The sequence below is a fragment of the Haplochromis burtoni genome, unplaced genomic scaffold, assembly GCF_018398535.1.
Source record: "Haplochromis burtoni strain Fernald_Lab_line unplaced genomic scaffold, NCSU_Asbu1 Contig_133, whole genome shotgun sequence".
NCBI lineage: Eukaryota > Metazoa > Chordata > Actinopteri > Cichliformes > Cichlidae > Haplochromis > Haplochromis burtoni.
In genome coordinates, this window is record NW_024582494.1 from 1,429,801 (window position 1) to 1,444,754 (window position 14,954).

Sequence of the window (14,954 nt, forward strand, 5' to 3'; positions counted from 1 at the left end):
GTCCTTTGTGTCTTCCCTGGTGAACTTGATGTTTTTATCCACAGCGTTAATGTGCGCAGTGAAGGATTCCACTTCTTGTGTCAAGACACAAGAAGTGGCTACAGTGACTCTGTAGCTCAGAGTGTGTATTATGTGTTTTATCCTATTGTAAAGTGTCCTTGGGTGACTTGAAAGGCGCTCATTAATAAAATGTATTATTATTATTATTATCAGACGGCAGGAAGGCCGGCCACCATTACAAATAAAGTGTGCTAATATTTTTATTTCATTTGTAATTTTAGCTTCCAGCTGTTATAAAACCAGTATAATCCAGTTCAAACCAGTATTCTTCTGCAATTATAATTAATATGGTCTGAAAGTCGCTCTGCTCATTGCTGTCAGCACATGCAGACATCCAACAGAGGAACCATTTTACACTTGACATCTTATGTTGGATTTTTATTATATCACCAAAGACCAAACAATCTTACCTGGAAGTCTTCAAAGGAGACCCTCCACTGATTGGCTGGGTCTTTGGATGTGCGCGGCACGAGCAGCGGCCACTGGAAGTTGGTGACGGACTCGCAGCGGTACGAGTACTCGGCGGGAGCGTAAATGTTCCTGCTGCCGTTAAACGTGGCTTTGGTACCGTCGTACTCTAGCTCCACGGCGTCCAGCGTGAACCAGCGCCGTGCCGACACCTTGTAATTCCGCTGACTCAGAGCAAAGCTGAAAAACACCAACGAGCAGAGCATCGAATATCTTTAACAGCAAAACAGGAAGTTTTCAAGAGTGCAGCAGGACTGATAAATGTAAAAGCATAGATATAATATATTAATGCATATGGGTGTGCGTGTATTCATATCTTTATGGGGACCAGAAACAGGAAGTTTACTACACTTTTGGGGACCAAAATCCTGGTCACTTACATCAGTTTGAAGCTGCGGTGGTTCAGCACGTTCTTATAATTCAGAACCAAACTGAAAGAAAAAAAACTCACGTTAAATTTACACCTGCAGCAGCATTTCATGAAAAACAAAACATTTTAAAACATTTGAATTTCAGACTCCAGTTTGAGCGGCGTCAGAGCTTAGTGATATTCACAGCACAGCATGAAAATGAATGATTGTTTTTACATATTGCATTATGTCACAGGTAAAAAGCACCTGGCTTTGGTTTTGTCGCAGCTTGAGCCGTCGAGGTTGGGGGTGACGCCTTCTCCAAAGGTGGACGGGGTGAGGTCGTGCTCCTCCCAGCGACCGCTGCGCAGGATGCTCACCGACAGGCTTTTAGCCCACAGCAGGATGCAGCTGTTCTCCCCCTCCTGCAGAATAACCAGTGAACAGAAAGGTTCTCCTTACAATGGCATCTGGATTTTCTGCCACAACATCTTTGACATCAGCGCCACCCTGTGAGCTGCCGACCCAAGTTTCAAATTAGTTTGAGAATATTCTGGATTTTTATTGCAAATCCAACATCGTGTCAATGTCAGCACGTTAACTTCATTCATGACTTGAAAGTTCTGATTTTGCTCTGCAACAGTTTGTTGTTGGTGGGATTTACAGTGAAACAGAAAACAGCCTTTAGGAAAAAGAGTTCAAATGAATAAATAATCACGATTACAAATAAGAAATGATTTAAGGAAGCAGAGTCAAAGTCCTGCTCAGGTATCTGTGACTCCACCTTGAACTCGACGGGTGGGTACGTTTCAGCCCTCTCCTGGGTCCTCAGCTGCTTCTCCCGTTCTCTACCGCTCTCCTTGTGTCCCCCTCTGACCTGCAGCAGCGAGCGCCCCCCACCCAGACCGGCCTCCACAGAGAGAGACGCTGCCTCCTGTGTAGAAAAAGAAAGATGGAGGGAGGGGGGCAGGTATGACAAATGGCTGCAAACATGTATAAATGTTTCTGAATGAGACTCGGACTCACCCTGGAGGGCCGCAGGGCGGTGTAGATAGCCGTATATGGAACAGACTGCGACTTCATGATGTTCAGCACCTGACCAATCACTTCATCTGAAAAACACGCGTCATAGAGAAAACAGTCACAGGAAAAGATGGCAAATAAAAAGCTCACAGATGATTGTGAGAATCGCATGCTTCAGAGTCTGAGCTCCACAGTCACTGGGTCAGATTAAACAGACTCACCGTTTCCACTGAGAATCTCTTTCGCTGACAAGAGATCAGCTCTGAAACGACAAATGAGGCCAGGAAGGATGGATGAGTCTTAATGTCTTTGGAGGAGAGGCTTCAGTGTTTTTAAAGCTCATCCAGATGAAGTGTGTGGGTTATTTCCCTTCTAGAAAATTACCTCTTTAACTTTACCGTGCGACGTTTGAGAAATTGAATTTCAATTTTTAGAAAACGTACAAACAGCGACATCAAGGCCCATTTAGAAACCATTATAACAGGATCAAAGTCTGTGGAGGACATGACCACAGCTGTTCTATGTGAACTCAGTTCACTGAGCTCAAAATGAGCAAAACTACCAGCTGCAGTCCAAGACAGAGGATGACTGATTATATCATTTGTCACAAAGTAACTGGCAGTATAAAATGTTTACAGCAGGAAATCCCATTAACGGTTAATTATTGAACAGTCAACAGACCCGATGCCGTAGGGCAGTCTGAACACGAGCAGAGCAGGCGACGAGGCGTTCAGTCTCAGCTGGCTCAGCGTCTCAGGGTCCATGTACAGAGGGGAGGTGTCCAATTGGTCCTGCAGCTGGCCAATCACTGCATTGGATGCAGGCCAGGAAACAGCAGGTAAAACCAGAGAGGAGGATGATGACATCAGAGCTCCCTGTGACAGAAGAAAAACCATGAGTGACCGACACACACCTGAGAGTAAACCGGAAACGTTCTGTTTGGTTTGTTTCATCGTGATAATACCTCCAGGTTTGGAAACACATTATCCTGCTTGTTTCCAAAGGCTCCTCCATACATGGTGAAGTCCTCGATGCTCATCTGAAGACCGAGAGGAAAAACAATGAGTCAAATGTTTTAGACCACAGAGAGCAAAGACAAACTGTGACGGTTTTAACCTTCAGTCAAACACTGCTGACCTGTGAGGCCGTCTGCCATTAGTTTTAAAAGTCTTGACCAAATTAAATAAAGAAATACCAAAACTTGAAGAGTTCTGATAAATGTGAAAAGGCTACATGATCATGCACATGAACGGGACGGGGCCATACAAGAGCAAACGAGACGAGGAGCATTTGTGCTTGTGTTTAGTTTTAGTGCCTCAGAAGAAATTAAAAAAAAAAAAAATCAAGGACGCTCAACAACAGCGTGAGGGTTTACCTTGTCCTGAAGGAAGAGGACTACGTTATGTGGTCCGACGTCCAGAGCTTTCTCCAGGTAGGAGGCCAGCTGCTGCTGCCCAACGATGTGCCCGGCTGTTGGAGGAGCCTGAGCTGGCAGGGAGATGCTGCAGGAGACACCAAACACAGGTGGAGGAGTCATGAAGTGCTGCTACATAACAAGAAGAGTCCTCTACCAGACCGAATCTGATGGATTCACAGTGAAGCGGTTTTATTATTGTCGTTTCAACCATCTGCAAGAACCTATACGCCTTTAATGAGTGAGGACCAAATTATCTGCAGATAAACCTGCATCACGTCAAAGAGCACATTCCTGATTTTCTTGCAGATACAGATGATTGAATATTATTAAAACAGGAGAAAAACCCAAGCACTTCACAATGTGAACTTCTCACATCCGAAGACCCTCATCAAAGGCCGTCAAATACATAATGTATTCGTTTTTACAGTATGAAAGCCTTTGATAACACATGCTGCTCTGTCTTCTGTGTGTCAGGCAGCACAGACAGATGCAGGAGTGTTTGCTAGCTGTCAGGTGGACTGCACCCGTCACTCATTGGGCCTGCAGGATATTCTCATGTCACGTTCTCTGACATAACCTCGTGTTTCAGCCAGTCCGCTCAAAGTAAACGTTTTCCGGGCCGTGTACTGTGGTGACGAAGCAGAGAACGTAGCTTTTGTCCGCTGTTTTTCTCACGGCTAACCGTTAGCCGCTGAGGTCGCAGAAGGAGCTGCGGAAACGGGACCAAAATCAGTAAAAATTCACGGCTACGTACCTTCTGCTGGTCCACAGCAGGAGCGGCACCTGCTCGTCGCAGCTAGCCAGCTTCAACACGTTCAATAAAGCGAGAAAAACGGCCACAGCCGCAGTGATGCGCCGCCGCTGCAGTGCCCCCGCCGCCATCTTTACAGCCTCTGACAGCACGCTCGTGACGTTCCACGAGATCACTTGACCAGATCACGTGACCAGACGGCGCAGCGGCGGACGTGAAAAAGGATTTTTTTTTACTTCAAATGTATCAACGTTTTAATATTCTATTATTTGTGTTGTTTTATTTTGCTAATATTAGACACAATGTAGTAATGGCAAATAACCATGATTTATTGTTCACGTGATACCATTATTTCAATGTCATTTAATGTTATTAAATGTTTTCTTTTTTTTAAATACAAATACAAGTATTATTTACTGTAACAGATATATTGGAAACCGTAATTCCCTTCAACATGTCCAATTAATCATCCAAAGTGAGAATATTTAACTTTTCAAAGAAACATCTTAAAAATTACGTTCTGCAAAAATATGGAAACATTCACGATTTAGCATAAACTGATCATCTTTAGTGGCTTAATGTACACTTTGTCTACATAAAGTGTAAGGTTTGCTAAGCACTCATAATGCCACCAAACTGTTCGTGGATCTGTTAGACTGGTGCAGAGTTTAAAGATGAACCACAAATGGAACAAATTCAAACTTAGAAAAGTCAGATTCTTTATTGGACTTCACATCAAGTATAGGAAAGAGTGGCAATCACATTAAGGCGATACACTTATAAAATTAGCACAGATTTTGTCCCTTATAAAATCCTTTTTGTCCTCTGTGATAAAATAAGTTATGTACATCGGTGATGGGGCAGCATTCAGGGGTTTTAGGATTAACAGGAAAACTTTGATTGAAAAAGAAAATTATCAACACAACTAAGAGATGACTGAAAAACAGCAAGGAGCAATCCAATGATCAAACATAACAGTACGATTACCTCAATCATTTACTGCCTGAGCATCTTTCTGATAACAGCTGCAAACATCTGGCATGCAGCACTTTGACTTCCTCATGCACAGAGGAGCATGATGAGTACTAATATTTAGTAGTTTAAACAACAGCAGCTTTACATCTTAAAGGAAAAAAGAACTGGTTATTAAACAGATCATCAAAATTGAACAATTCAGCAAAACTGAGAAAAGCATTCAGCTGGTGCAGAGCCCGATCAGAGCAGGATCATTTCTCCCACACTGACAAGTTACCAGATAAAACCTGCACTCCATGACCCGTCGGTGAGCAGCTGCTGTCTGTTGCTAGGTGAAACCTCCTTGTTACTTAGAGCCTGGCGGAAATACTTATTCATACATAGTGACTGGTGGTTGCCAGGCAGTCACCAGGTGCTCACCCTAGTAACTGGGACTTGGTTAACTAGTCTTGGTTTGCTGCCCTTTTTGAGATCTATTGTGTGTTTCACCAGTAAGAAAAAAAAACAAAGTTCAAGGCTATTGTTCACCGCACCCCCCACACACACACACACACAAAGGTCATGAGGTGGCCCCTTCACTCGCCCATCCATCACCCGACCTCCTCTCTCCTCCTCAGACTCAACACCAGCTTCTGCTGCTGCTCTGGACTTCAAAGTTGGATGACATGAAAAGCTGAATCATCAAAATCAAAATGCCTTCTGATACCAAGGAGGTAAAAGAAATTCTCCTGAGGGCTTCTGGTTATAAAGGGTCCCAGAGAAACCATGTATTCATATGTAATCAATCATTCATACATCTGCAGTGCTACTCGTCCTGTTTAGGTGTGCAGTGGACCAACCTGATTTTGAAGCAATAACTGAATTACAAAATGAGTTTGTTGCATCCAAAGTTACAGTCGTTTACGACTGTCAGCGAAACACTCTGAGGCTCAGTGATGTCTCCGTGTGGAGGTGTGGGAGCTTCTCTGTACATGGGGTGTTATCCTCAGGGCTGATGTGTGAAGGACCAGTGTCTGCAGGCAAACGCAGGACGGCTAGGACTCAGGATCTGGTCTCTACCTGCTTGTGCAGGGCCTCGGCCTGGGCTTTCAGGCTCCGAAACTCCACCTGGACGAAATCCGTCAGGGTCTTCCGCATTTCCAACTGAGGGGAAAATTTGAAACGTACATTCAGTATCTGTTATAATTACTTTCTACATTTGAGAAAGTGAAATCTCTGAGAGTTAGTTAGGATTCAATCATGGTGTTCATGGTGACGTCCTGAAACCTCCTGTTTTATCTGACAGAAGAAGTTTTTTGTTGTTTTTTTACTTGCTGATGTCAGCGAACTTCATGACAGCACCTTAAATGAAGCCGTGCTCACCTGGCTCTTGTTTTCAGCTCGGAGGGTTTCAACGAGATCTTTGACACTGAACGGTTTCCCCACGAGGACGGTGATTCTCTGGAAGACAACGAAATATGTTGAAAAAGAAAAAACCCTCAAAGATCCGAACACATCCTGGAGTCAGACTCAAGGCGTCTCACCTTGCCCGTGCGAGGAATGTAGGGCTCCACGTTGGGCAGCACGTCGCTCAAACCTGACATGAAGCAGAGAAGAAGTGATGCGTTTCCTCTGTACCTGCATCACTGCGTGGCGCTGTTCGCCGACCTTAATCCATCAGACTGCTGCTACCTTGCTAATGTCTTGTGGTGACATCTTAATCTGTAGTCTGAGATATTCTGAAGCCATAACAGGAGCGTCACTCACCCACGTGCCAGAGCGGCAGGATTATCGGATTAAGCGAGCACTCCGCTATCAGCCGACCAACACCTAAAACCACAGAAGCACAAATATTCACACTGATGATCACAGCACGACATCTGCTCCAACAGAGACGCACAAACTGCGCTCACCCCACTTTAAACGTATGAATTCCTCCGTCATGTTGATTTTGCCTGAAATAAAATCAGAGAAGAAGAGTTCATTTTCACAGTAAGAAAAAAATAACGACATGTGAGGAGGAGGTTCACAGACCTTCTGGAAAGACGTGCACCCACTCTCCTTTGTTCAGCTTCTCCAGAATAAAGTCCATTCCTTTCTGGTAAACACCATCACCTACAGACACAAAACGGTTTTACACACGTTTTGATCACTTAAATAATATCATGTAACAATGTCAGTGTGCCTGTTTGCGTGTAAGAGTCTACATGGACTTGTCCTATTAAGGTCTGTGAGCATTCCTCACTCATTTCTGTCTATTATGTCAAGGCTTTTTGTTTTCTCTTATATTTATGTTATTAGTTTATTAGTAATTTAATGCGACTGGCTGCATGACTGTGGAAATTTGCAGTTTTGCTATAATCAGCCAGGTTTACAGTATGTTTGATATACTTGTGTTCATGTCTTGTCCTTGTTAAATAATGGAAAGAAAGAAAAAGAAAACGTCTGCTGAAGGTTTTCTGTCATTCACAGGACAACAAACTGAAACAGAAAAAGCCCGACGTTCAGACTTCTGCTCGGATACTTGGCTCATGTGGTGTGATGCGCTCAGATGGGCTTACCTCTGCAGACGGGAACACACTTCCCTCGGCTGAAGAACCTGGAGTGCAGCTCTTTAGTGAAGCAGATGTCAGATGCTGTAGGTGTCCTGTCCAATCACAGGTAAGTGAAAATTACACGTCCCTGCTTCTAAAACATTAACAGGCTGAAGCTCAGAAGAAACGAGATGAAGCTCACCATCGCATCTTTTTGAAGTTCCACAGCTGCCTGAGCCTCAGGACGCCTGCCGCAAACACACGCCGTTACCATCCAAGTGTTAACCAGCAGTGAGATTTCAGATCGAGTGTCTGCTCTTACCCCAGATGTGCGGATCATCCATACAGGACTGGTGGTTGGATAGAGTGATGAGGGGCGTGTCCGAAGGCCTCTGGTCAACCAGGTTCAACAGAACCTCGTGGTTGTGGACCGTCAGACAGTTCATGTACTCTTAGGAAGAAGAGCAGGAGGCAGGATCAGTCGAAGGTTCTCTGAGTGACATCCAGAAAATTAAGATGAACGTAAAATTTGCTTTCTTCTTGTTGATATCAGCAGCTCGCTTTCCCTCTAACTCCTCTGTGAAGCCACATCACTGTTATCTTCGTCCTCGTGTGGACTCTGTGCTGTACTGTGTATTTTAGTTAACAGTACAGTTCAGTCACTCATGCTCTCACTGAGCATAAACACCCAGAGACCGTTGGAGGCAACCAAGGGACTTGATTTTCTTTTTAAAGAAGTGCAGTTTGCTGCTAATAAGCGAGAGTGTACAAGTTATCATTCAGCTTATAACTTACTGGTCCAGAAGTAGGAGTAGGAGCCCACCATGCCCATGATCAGTGAGCTGGAGACCCTCCACGGCAGAGCGGGGCATTGAGGGAACGGCCATCTCACCTCCAGGGGCATCACGGCGCTCTGCTGACACTACATCCACACACACACTCACCTGAACACAAAGCCACGCAGGGGGAGGCTGAATGACAGAGACAGCAGGTGGCGCTCAAACCAAACTCCTGCTGTCATACTGTAAGAGCGTAATCTTCATTAAAAGCAACAACTTTATTTGTTTGGTTTCTGTTTCCTGTCAACAAAACATTTTGTCTGCTGCGTTTGAAAAGCAAACTCCTCCATGTGTTATATGATTAAAAAGAAAAACAGCTTCCCACATATAACCGTATGTAACGATAATGATAATAATAATAATAACTCCATGTGAGTGCCTGTATAGTTTCTGTAAGGATTTTTATTTGCACTGAAAATGTTCAAAGAGGACTCAACATGCTCCTGTCTGCACACCTCAGGGTTAACCCTGAACTTACTTTGATACGGTCAAATCCTGCATGGTGACTCAGACCTCTGAGGTTTAAACCCAACTACGAAACAAAAAGTTATCTGAAAACTGTCGTTTTTGTATCTCAGCCACTGCCAACTACAGTTTATCCGAACAACGTGTGTCCTCGAGTACATCTTAGAGTTTTATGCTATGCAAAAATAAAACAAAAACCTGTTGAAATGATGTTTTGGACCTTTAGGACACCGTAGCCACGCGAAACAGTAAGGTAAGTAAAGAACAAACAAAAAAATCAAAAGAAACTTAAAACGAACCAAATTTATAAAGTTGTGTCTTTGGAGTCTTTGTATTGTCTATAAGAGACCAAACTAAGTTTGAATAGGTTCCACGTGGTTATATTTATGTCTCACAGCATTAGCTCACACAGCACGCAGCTTTAGGATGAAGTGAGCAGGAAGAGCAGCCGGCTAACGTTAGCCTGTTAGCTCCTGGCCAAAGTTTACGGCACACTGACTTCTGAGAGACGTGATAATGAAAGAAAACAACGAAAAAGTTCATAGTTCAAATTTTAACTCATCTGAGTTAAATGTTAAAGGAGTGTTGTCTCAGCTAACGGTGCTCGGCAGCTGCACTCACATTATGTCAGATTAGCTAAAAACGGGTTTTATTTCCTCAGAAATGCAGAAAAAAATTTCGTCGTTAATTTTTCTGAAACTGCATAAAAACATTTAAAGACATGACAACTCCGGCAGCTGCAAACATCACCACATCTTACATTTCCTCACCTTTCTCCTGTCTCCTGCTAACAGGCTGATGGTCACCAACCCCGGAAGCTGTTATCACGCGCTGAACTATGGGTAATGTAGTTTTCGGTTAAACTTTACGTTTTCCCTGTTTATTACAGATGCGCGCAATTTATATTTATGTTTCTTTCAAACACGTTAACGCTTCATAAAATAAGACGACTTCAAGACGCTGTTATTTCCTTTAAACGGGTTTGATGTAGTCCATCAACCTCTTCAGCAATGAGAAACGAGGTTTTATGGGTAACGGAGTCTGGGAAGTAGGCCAAAGGTGACGGGTTTTTTCTTTAATCGGACCTTCTCTGTAAGAAAATAATAATTAAATACAACATATGTAGATGGCTCATTTAGTATTCAATCAGGATACAACATCTGGAAGTAGCCAGTTATTACAATAATACTAAACTGCAAAAGCCCCGAAAATGAAATGTTGAAATGAATGTTAAAATGGTATGTTTTATTAACTCTACACCTTATGATTGGCTGAAGTCTTAGGCCTCTGTAAGCTGTAAAACGTGCTATTTTAGGATATACACATACAGTGTGTGATTTTGAGAAACTTTGTGCTGTCACTGATGCCACAGAGCACGGCTCTATGCACATTGTCTATTGACAATGAAGGTCAAGATTAAATGTTCGGCTGACCGTGGTATTCATGTCCGCAGGCCTATATATTCTTGTGATGTTTTGATCTTTAAAAATTGTTGGTAAAATAAAGTTTTCACAGATTTTCACATGTGAAACGTACGCACAATAGTAATTAAAAATACAGCTTTCCACAGTGCATGTTCATGAATATGTCTGTATTTTTTCAGTGAATTAGAAAATGAAATTAGTAAAAACAGTTTATATTTGAATTTATTTTGTTCAATGCAATCTTTAGATTCCATACAAACATTTTTGGTCTCATCATTATCGTCTGTTTTGCTTGTTATTTAAAATGACCATAAAGAAAAAAAACCTCTTGTGCTCCGTCATGGCAACAGTATTTGCATAATTTCTGCTGTGTATTTGTTTGGTCTCAACTCCTGTTCAGGTCTCGCAGAGGCAACATGATCTCTTCAAAGGCTTCATATACAAATGCAGATGGAGCCCTTTGCCCCTGCAGTGGGCCAGTGGCCCATTTAAAGCAATTCCATGTCTAGCAAAGTGACGTCATCTATTTAAATACTTGGATTGAAGAAATACTGATGCTGGTATCTCATCACCATCCAGCAATGTCTGTTTGGGAGCTTAGTTGTGCCTGTGTAGCATTCACACTCTATTATTCTCTCTAATAAATAGCATGTACTTCACATTCCAGGGTACATACCAGGATACTGGACACACGTACAATTATTATGACTGCACTGGTGCATACGAGCAGCTGAGAAACTCTGCTACTACTGACAAAGCAAGAGGAGAGGGGGGAGGCATGTTTGGAGGCAGTGAGAGAGAAGGACAATTCATGAATGTAGTGAAGGAGGACAGGCAGAGAGTCGGTGTGACAGAAGAGGATGCAAAGGCAGAGGAGATGAAGGCAGATGATCTGCTGTGAAAAAGAAGAAGAAGAAGAAAAGGTCTGGAACTTGTAAACAACAGGACCTGAAGATTTGCTGAAACTTTCAGTTTTGAGACGCCTTAACGCCCACTCACATCCTGGGCCATCTGACCTCAGGAAATCACATGATAGGGTGGGGCCAGGTTTCACAATGAGCTCATCCGAAACTCTGGCTGATTGTGACCCACACCTGCTTTGACACCTTGGCTCATGTGATTAGGTAGAGGATCATCAGGGGGTCCTTTGTCCCTCTGTGGGGGGAAACTCCCACAGGGTTTAAATCTGGGACTCCCCACCATTTGACTCTATAACTGAAGAAGCTGTCTCTCAAATTGTACATGTTTCCACTGCTCCCAATCTCAGGAACAATGACAGACGCCACGTTTTTGGAAAATATATTTTTAAAAGTTTAAAAGTACACGTTAGATTTATTTCACCAACACTGTTTGAGGGAGAAAATCTCCAGTTACTGCTTCGTCGTCTTTCACCAGCTCGGTGCGAGCAGGTTCAGGCCCTTTAATGCCACCTCAAATCCCAGAAAACAAGCCTGAGAGGGAGAGAGGAGAAGAAAGCCATGATGAACACGTGTGCACTGTACTGATATGAGGGGTGAGATAAGCATGTATTAATATTTGAATGAGTGTTACAGCGTTGGCTGGGAAGGCTCGCAGGAAAACTGCATTGAAGCCCTTGTAGAGAGCTTTAGGTCCTTCTTCTCGAAGCAGTGCTCGCAGGACATCAGCCAGACCTCTGTACTTCCCATCTGCAGCTACACACAAACACACAGTTTACCCATCCAGTGTTAATCATATCCAGATAATAAAGCTAAGCTGGAAACGTCACAAACCACTGACTGATGTCATGGTGTCCTTGTTTTATGTGGTCTAAAAATCTACTAACGAAATGAAAATACTAGCTTCACTTGGACTCAGCTCTGACCTGTCTGGAAGTTGGACTTGAGCACGTCTGGGGGAAGAGCAATCACCCAGTTTAATATTCCGGCTACACCACCAGCCAGGAGGATTCTGGGAGTGCTGAGCTGAGACACACTTGCACACAGTCAGAGAGAAGTGAAAGCACAGATTTACAGCATCTGACAAATCTTTGGTCTTTATAGGAGTTAGAACTGTTCAAATGGATACTGACCTTTGACCCTCAGGGGTCAGGACATCCTTGAGATATTCATACGTGAGGAAGTACAGACCGCTAGAAGGCACGTCTGAGACCGAGATGGAGAGAGAAACAGTCACACCGCTAAACCTCGGGTCACCTCAGCTCCTCTGCTCGAGGTCACACAACACTGTCACGCACAAACATACAGATACACAAACCACAGTGCAGCGTACCTCTGATGAGAGTGAGCACAGTTCCTTTGTAGACGCTGCGGATCCCCTGCTCCTTATAGAGCCTGACCGCACAGTCCAGCGGACCTGCGTACTTGGACCTTCCACCGCTCGACTGCACCTGGAAAACACACATTTCACAACATTTACTTAAATACATAAATATATGTTTCAGTCATGCCTTTAAATATGTGTTGGATTAAAGCTTCCCATGGATATTAGTTTATAACTAGTCAGGTTATGGTATAACCACACGAATAAAGTTACGCAACTGATGTTTAAAGCTGGACATGTGAGCAGAGCGACTTCTGCACGTGTCTGTGAATGAAGAGCATTTGCTCTCAAAAAGCACCGTAAATTATAATCAACCATAAAACAAGTGTTTACTTTGGATTCTAATTATATCACAGCAACCTGACTGCACACACACACACACACACACACACACACACACACACACACACACACACACACACACTTACCTGTAGCAAGCATTTGATCCTCTCTCCTGGAGCTACTATCACTGTAGTGAAGACTCCTGCCAGACAGCCGGACAGGAATATCTGATGGTACCTGAACAGAGCAGGTGATGGAAGTTCAGCTGTGTAGAAGTCAGACTCACTCCCAGGCAGCCACCTCAGTAACAGCTGGGTACTCTTCCAGGCAGTTATCATGAACCATGACCCAGATTAATATTATTTTTCGTTTCCCTGGTCAGCAGGACCAACAGCATCTTATACGTATTTGGAACAGCTGTTTCCCTCTGGAACATCTGCTTCTACAACTATCTCTGCACAGCTGCAGAATTCTTTCAACTTCAATTCAGGATTTTTTGAATATTCGCTCGCTTTGAATCTCCACCAGCAGCTGAGGGAAACGTCTGCCTCTGTAGCTGCAGATGCAATATTTGCACCAGTTAGTCTGCAAAGAGCAGTTTCTTGTTGCTGCGCCTGTGAGTCAGCTGCACATCAGTAGGGTGTTGACGGGGAAACCTGAGAGTATTTGGACACACCTCCACACATGAGCATCTTTAAGAGCAGCTTTAAAACATTCTTACAACAATAAATGAAGATTCAGAGATCAGATCGCTATGATGGGTGGATTAGGGCTTCTCTTCTTGAAATAGCTTTCTGATTGGTTGGATTGAAAGGTGGGTGGGGCTTCTAGACCAAAAATGAGACTGCTACTTATGACATCATACAGATCCAAGAGTAGAAAAGAAACTGACAAACTGAGTGTTTAGAGCAGTTTGAAGCCTGAACTGAAGTCATCTCGTTATTGGATCAATAATGTTTCGTAATTTCTCAAATTTTATGTGCAACGTGCTGAGATTTTAAATCTCAGTGGGTCTTTCCTGGTTAATTAAATAATAAAATGTAAAAATTAATTAAAAGTACTGTAGACACACTGAGCTCAGTATTAAAACTATGGCCACCAGTGGAACATCAGTGCCAGGAAACAAAGGATATCAGGTCCTCTCTGAACACAGGATACTGTAGTACTGCTCACTTAACTACAGACACGCTGACTGTGTTGCTATAAAGTCTTCAGAGGTGAGACAGAAGCTACCAGTGATCGCCAACTCATGCTTAACATTTCATATGTACGTCAGGGTAACAGGACGGGGGTGTGAAGGGGGCGTGCTGCTTCAAATGAACGAATGACAACAGAAGGAAGGGAGGCAGGGCGAGAGTTATATATAGAGAAACACACAAGCGACAGTGTGTAAGCTTTGGAGGAGTGTTTGAAGGTTAAGGTGACGTTTAATGGTTGGATCTAGCCTTTTAGCTGTGATAGTTACACATTACTGATGTTGAGCCTATTTTAAAAACAGCTGGATGTGTAACAGGTCTGCTCCAGCCTACAAACACAGACGGGGGTAAAAAGAAAGTGCGCTCTCTTTCACTTCTAAGGTGTTAAGCAGGTCTTAACATTGGATCAATTCAGCCTCAGATGAACAACAACACATGAGACTTCACACCAACTCACTCTTAAACAAAAATGAAGCCAAAAAGCAGAAGCTGTAAGAGCACCCCATGATTGAGCAGCTTTAACAGCAATGAGCTGAAGCAACTGTTTCCTGTGTGACTTCATGAGTCTGTCACGTCACTGTGGAGTTTTATTCCACTCATCTTCACAGTGTTGCTTCAGTTCGATGTTTGCAGCATTCATGTATGCACAGATCTCTGAAGGTGTGTGTGTTTGTGTGTGTGTGGGTGTGTTTGAACTAACATGAGCGGTTTTCCAGAAGCCGTCTGTTGGAGCTGTTTTCCAAGACCAAACCCAAAGAAACTGATGGCCATCATAGGAGCCACACCTGCCAGGGGCGCCCCCATGCCTTTATAGAGACCAAGGATGCCCTGACACACACACACACACACACACACACACACACACACACACACACACACACACACACACA

General features: G+C 43.5%; 3 protein-coding genes across 6 annotated transcripts in view; all 3 read right to left on the reverse strand.

Annotated features, from left to right (window-relative positions):
- Window positions 1–4,230, reverse strand: part of atp6ap1a (ATPase H+ transporting accessory protein 1a) — a 20,335-nt gene extending 16,105 nt beyond the window's left edge. Inside the window, exons 1-10 of the mRNA XM_005930911.2 lie at window positions 4,073–4,230; window positions 3,277–3,403; window positions 2,866–2,940; window positions 2,583–2,776; window positions 2,123–2,163; window positions 1,905–1,990; window positions 1,663–1,812; window positions 1,146–1,303; window positions 909–959; window positions 471–708 (exon numbers count right to left, since the gene is read on the reverse strand). Of these exons, the coding sequence (XP_005930973.1) occupies window positions 471–708; window positions 909–959; window positions 1,146–1,303; window positions 1,663–1,812; window positions 1,905–1,990; window positions 2,123–2,163; window positions 2,583–2,776; window positions 2,866–2,940; window positions 3,277–3,403; window positions 4,073–4,200 (1,248 nt within the window). The 5' untranslated portion in view covers window positions 4,201–4,230. The remainder of the gene's footprint in view (window positions 1–470; window positions 709–908; window positions 960–1,145; window positions 1,304–1,662; window positions 1,813–1,904; window positions 1,991–2,122; window positions 2,164–2,582; window positions 2,777–2,865; window positions 2,941–3,276; window positions 3,404–4,072) is intronic.
- A 534-nt stretch (window positions 4,231–4,764) lies between these two features.
- On the reverse strand, window positions 4,765–11,369 carry tafazzin (tafazzin, phospholipid-lysophospholipid transacylase). Of its 3 annotated transcripts, none has more exons than XM_014336371.2 (11): window positions 9,632–11,369; window positions 8,353–8,479; window positions 7,880–8,008; window positions 7,760–7,805; window positions 7,585–7,670; window positions 7,058–7,138; window positions 6,937–6,978; window positions 6,791–6,853; window positions 6,568–6,620; window positions 6,407–6,484; window positions 4,765–6,187 (listed from the first exon to the last, which is right to left on the reverse strand). In XM_014336371.2, the coding sequence occupies exons 2-11, from the start codon at window positions 8,459–8,461 to the stop codon at window positions 6,086–6,088; spliced, it is 789 nt and encodes a 262-aa protein (XP_014191857.1). In that variant the 5' UTR covers window positions 8,462–8,479; window positions 9,632–11,369; the 3' UTR covers window positions 4,765–6,085. The 3 variants fall into 3 exon arrangements, with proteins under 3 accessions (XP_014191857.1, XP_005930968.1, XP_042080187.1); XM_005930906.3 differs by having other exon boundaries at window positions 8,353–8,501; XM_042224253.1 differs by having other exon boundaries at window positions 8,353–8,501; window positions 9,622–11,369.
- Window positions 11,370–11,394: 25 nt separating this feature from the next.
- The window catches only part of si:dkey-150i13.2 (mitochondrial carnitine/acylcarnitine carrier protein), a 7,433-nt gene continuing 3,873 nt past the window's right edge, over window positions 11,395–14,954 (reverse strand). The window contains exons 4-10 of one of the 2 annotated variants that reach the window (XM_005930905.2): window positions 14,765–14,892; window positions 13,015–13,105; window positions 12,536–12,653; window positions 12,336–12,408; window positions 12,129–12,238; window positions 11,837–11,958; window positions 11,395–11,736 (exon numbers count right to left, since the gene is read on the reverse strand). In XM_005930905.2, the coding sequence (XP_005930967.1) occupies window positions 11,674–11,736; window positions 11,837–11,958; window positions 12,129–12,238; window positions 12,336–12,408; window positions 12,536–12,653; window positions 13,015–13,105; window positions 14,765–14,892 (705 nt within the window). In that variant the 3' untranslated portion in view covers window positions 11,395–11,673. The remainder of the gene's footprint in view (window positions 11,737–11,836; window positions 11,959–12,128; window positions 12,239–12,335; window positions 12,409–12,535; window positions 12,654–13,014; window positions 13,106–14,764; window positions 14,893–14,954) is intronic. The other variant, XM_042224252.1, reaches the window with a different exon arrangement.

Excerpts from the sequence above, each read along its gene's own strand:
- tafazzin (XM_014336371.2), bottom strand. The coding sequence starts at position 8,461 with ATGCCCCTGGAGGTGAGATGGCCGTTCCCTCAATGCCCCGCTCTGCCG. Across the intron at positions 6,854-6,936 it reads ATTCATACGTTTAAAGTGGG|GTGTTGGTCGGCTGATAGCG; the intron begins GTGAGCGCAGTT and ends CTGTGGTTTTAG. Across the intron at positions 6,188-6,406 it reads GAGCTGAAAACAAGAGCCAG|TTGGAAATGCGGAAGACCCT; the intron begins GTGAGCACGGCT and ends TTTTCCCCTCAG.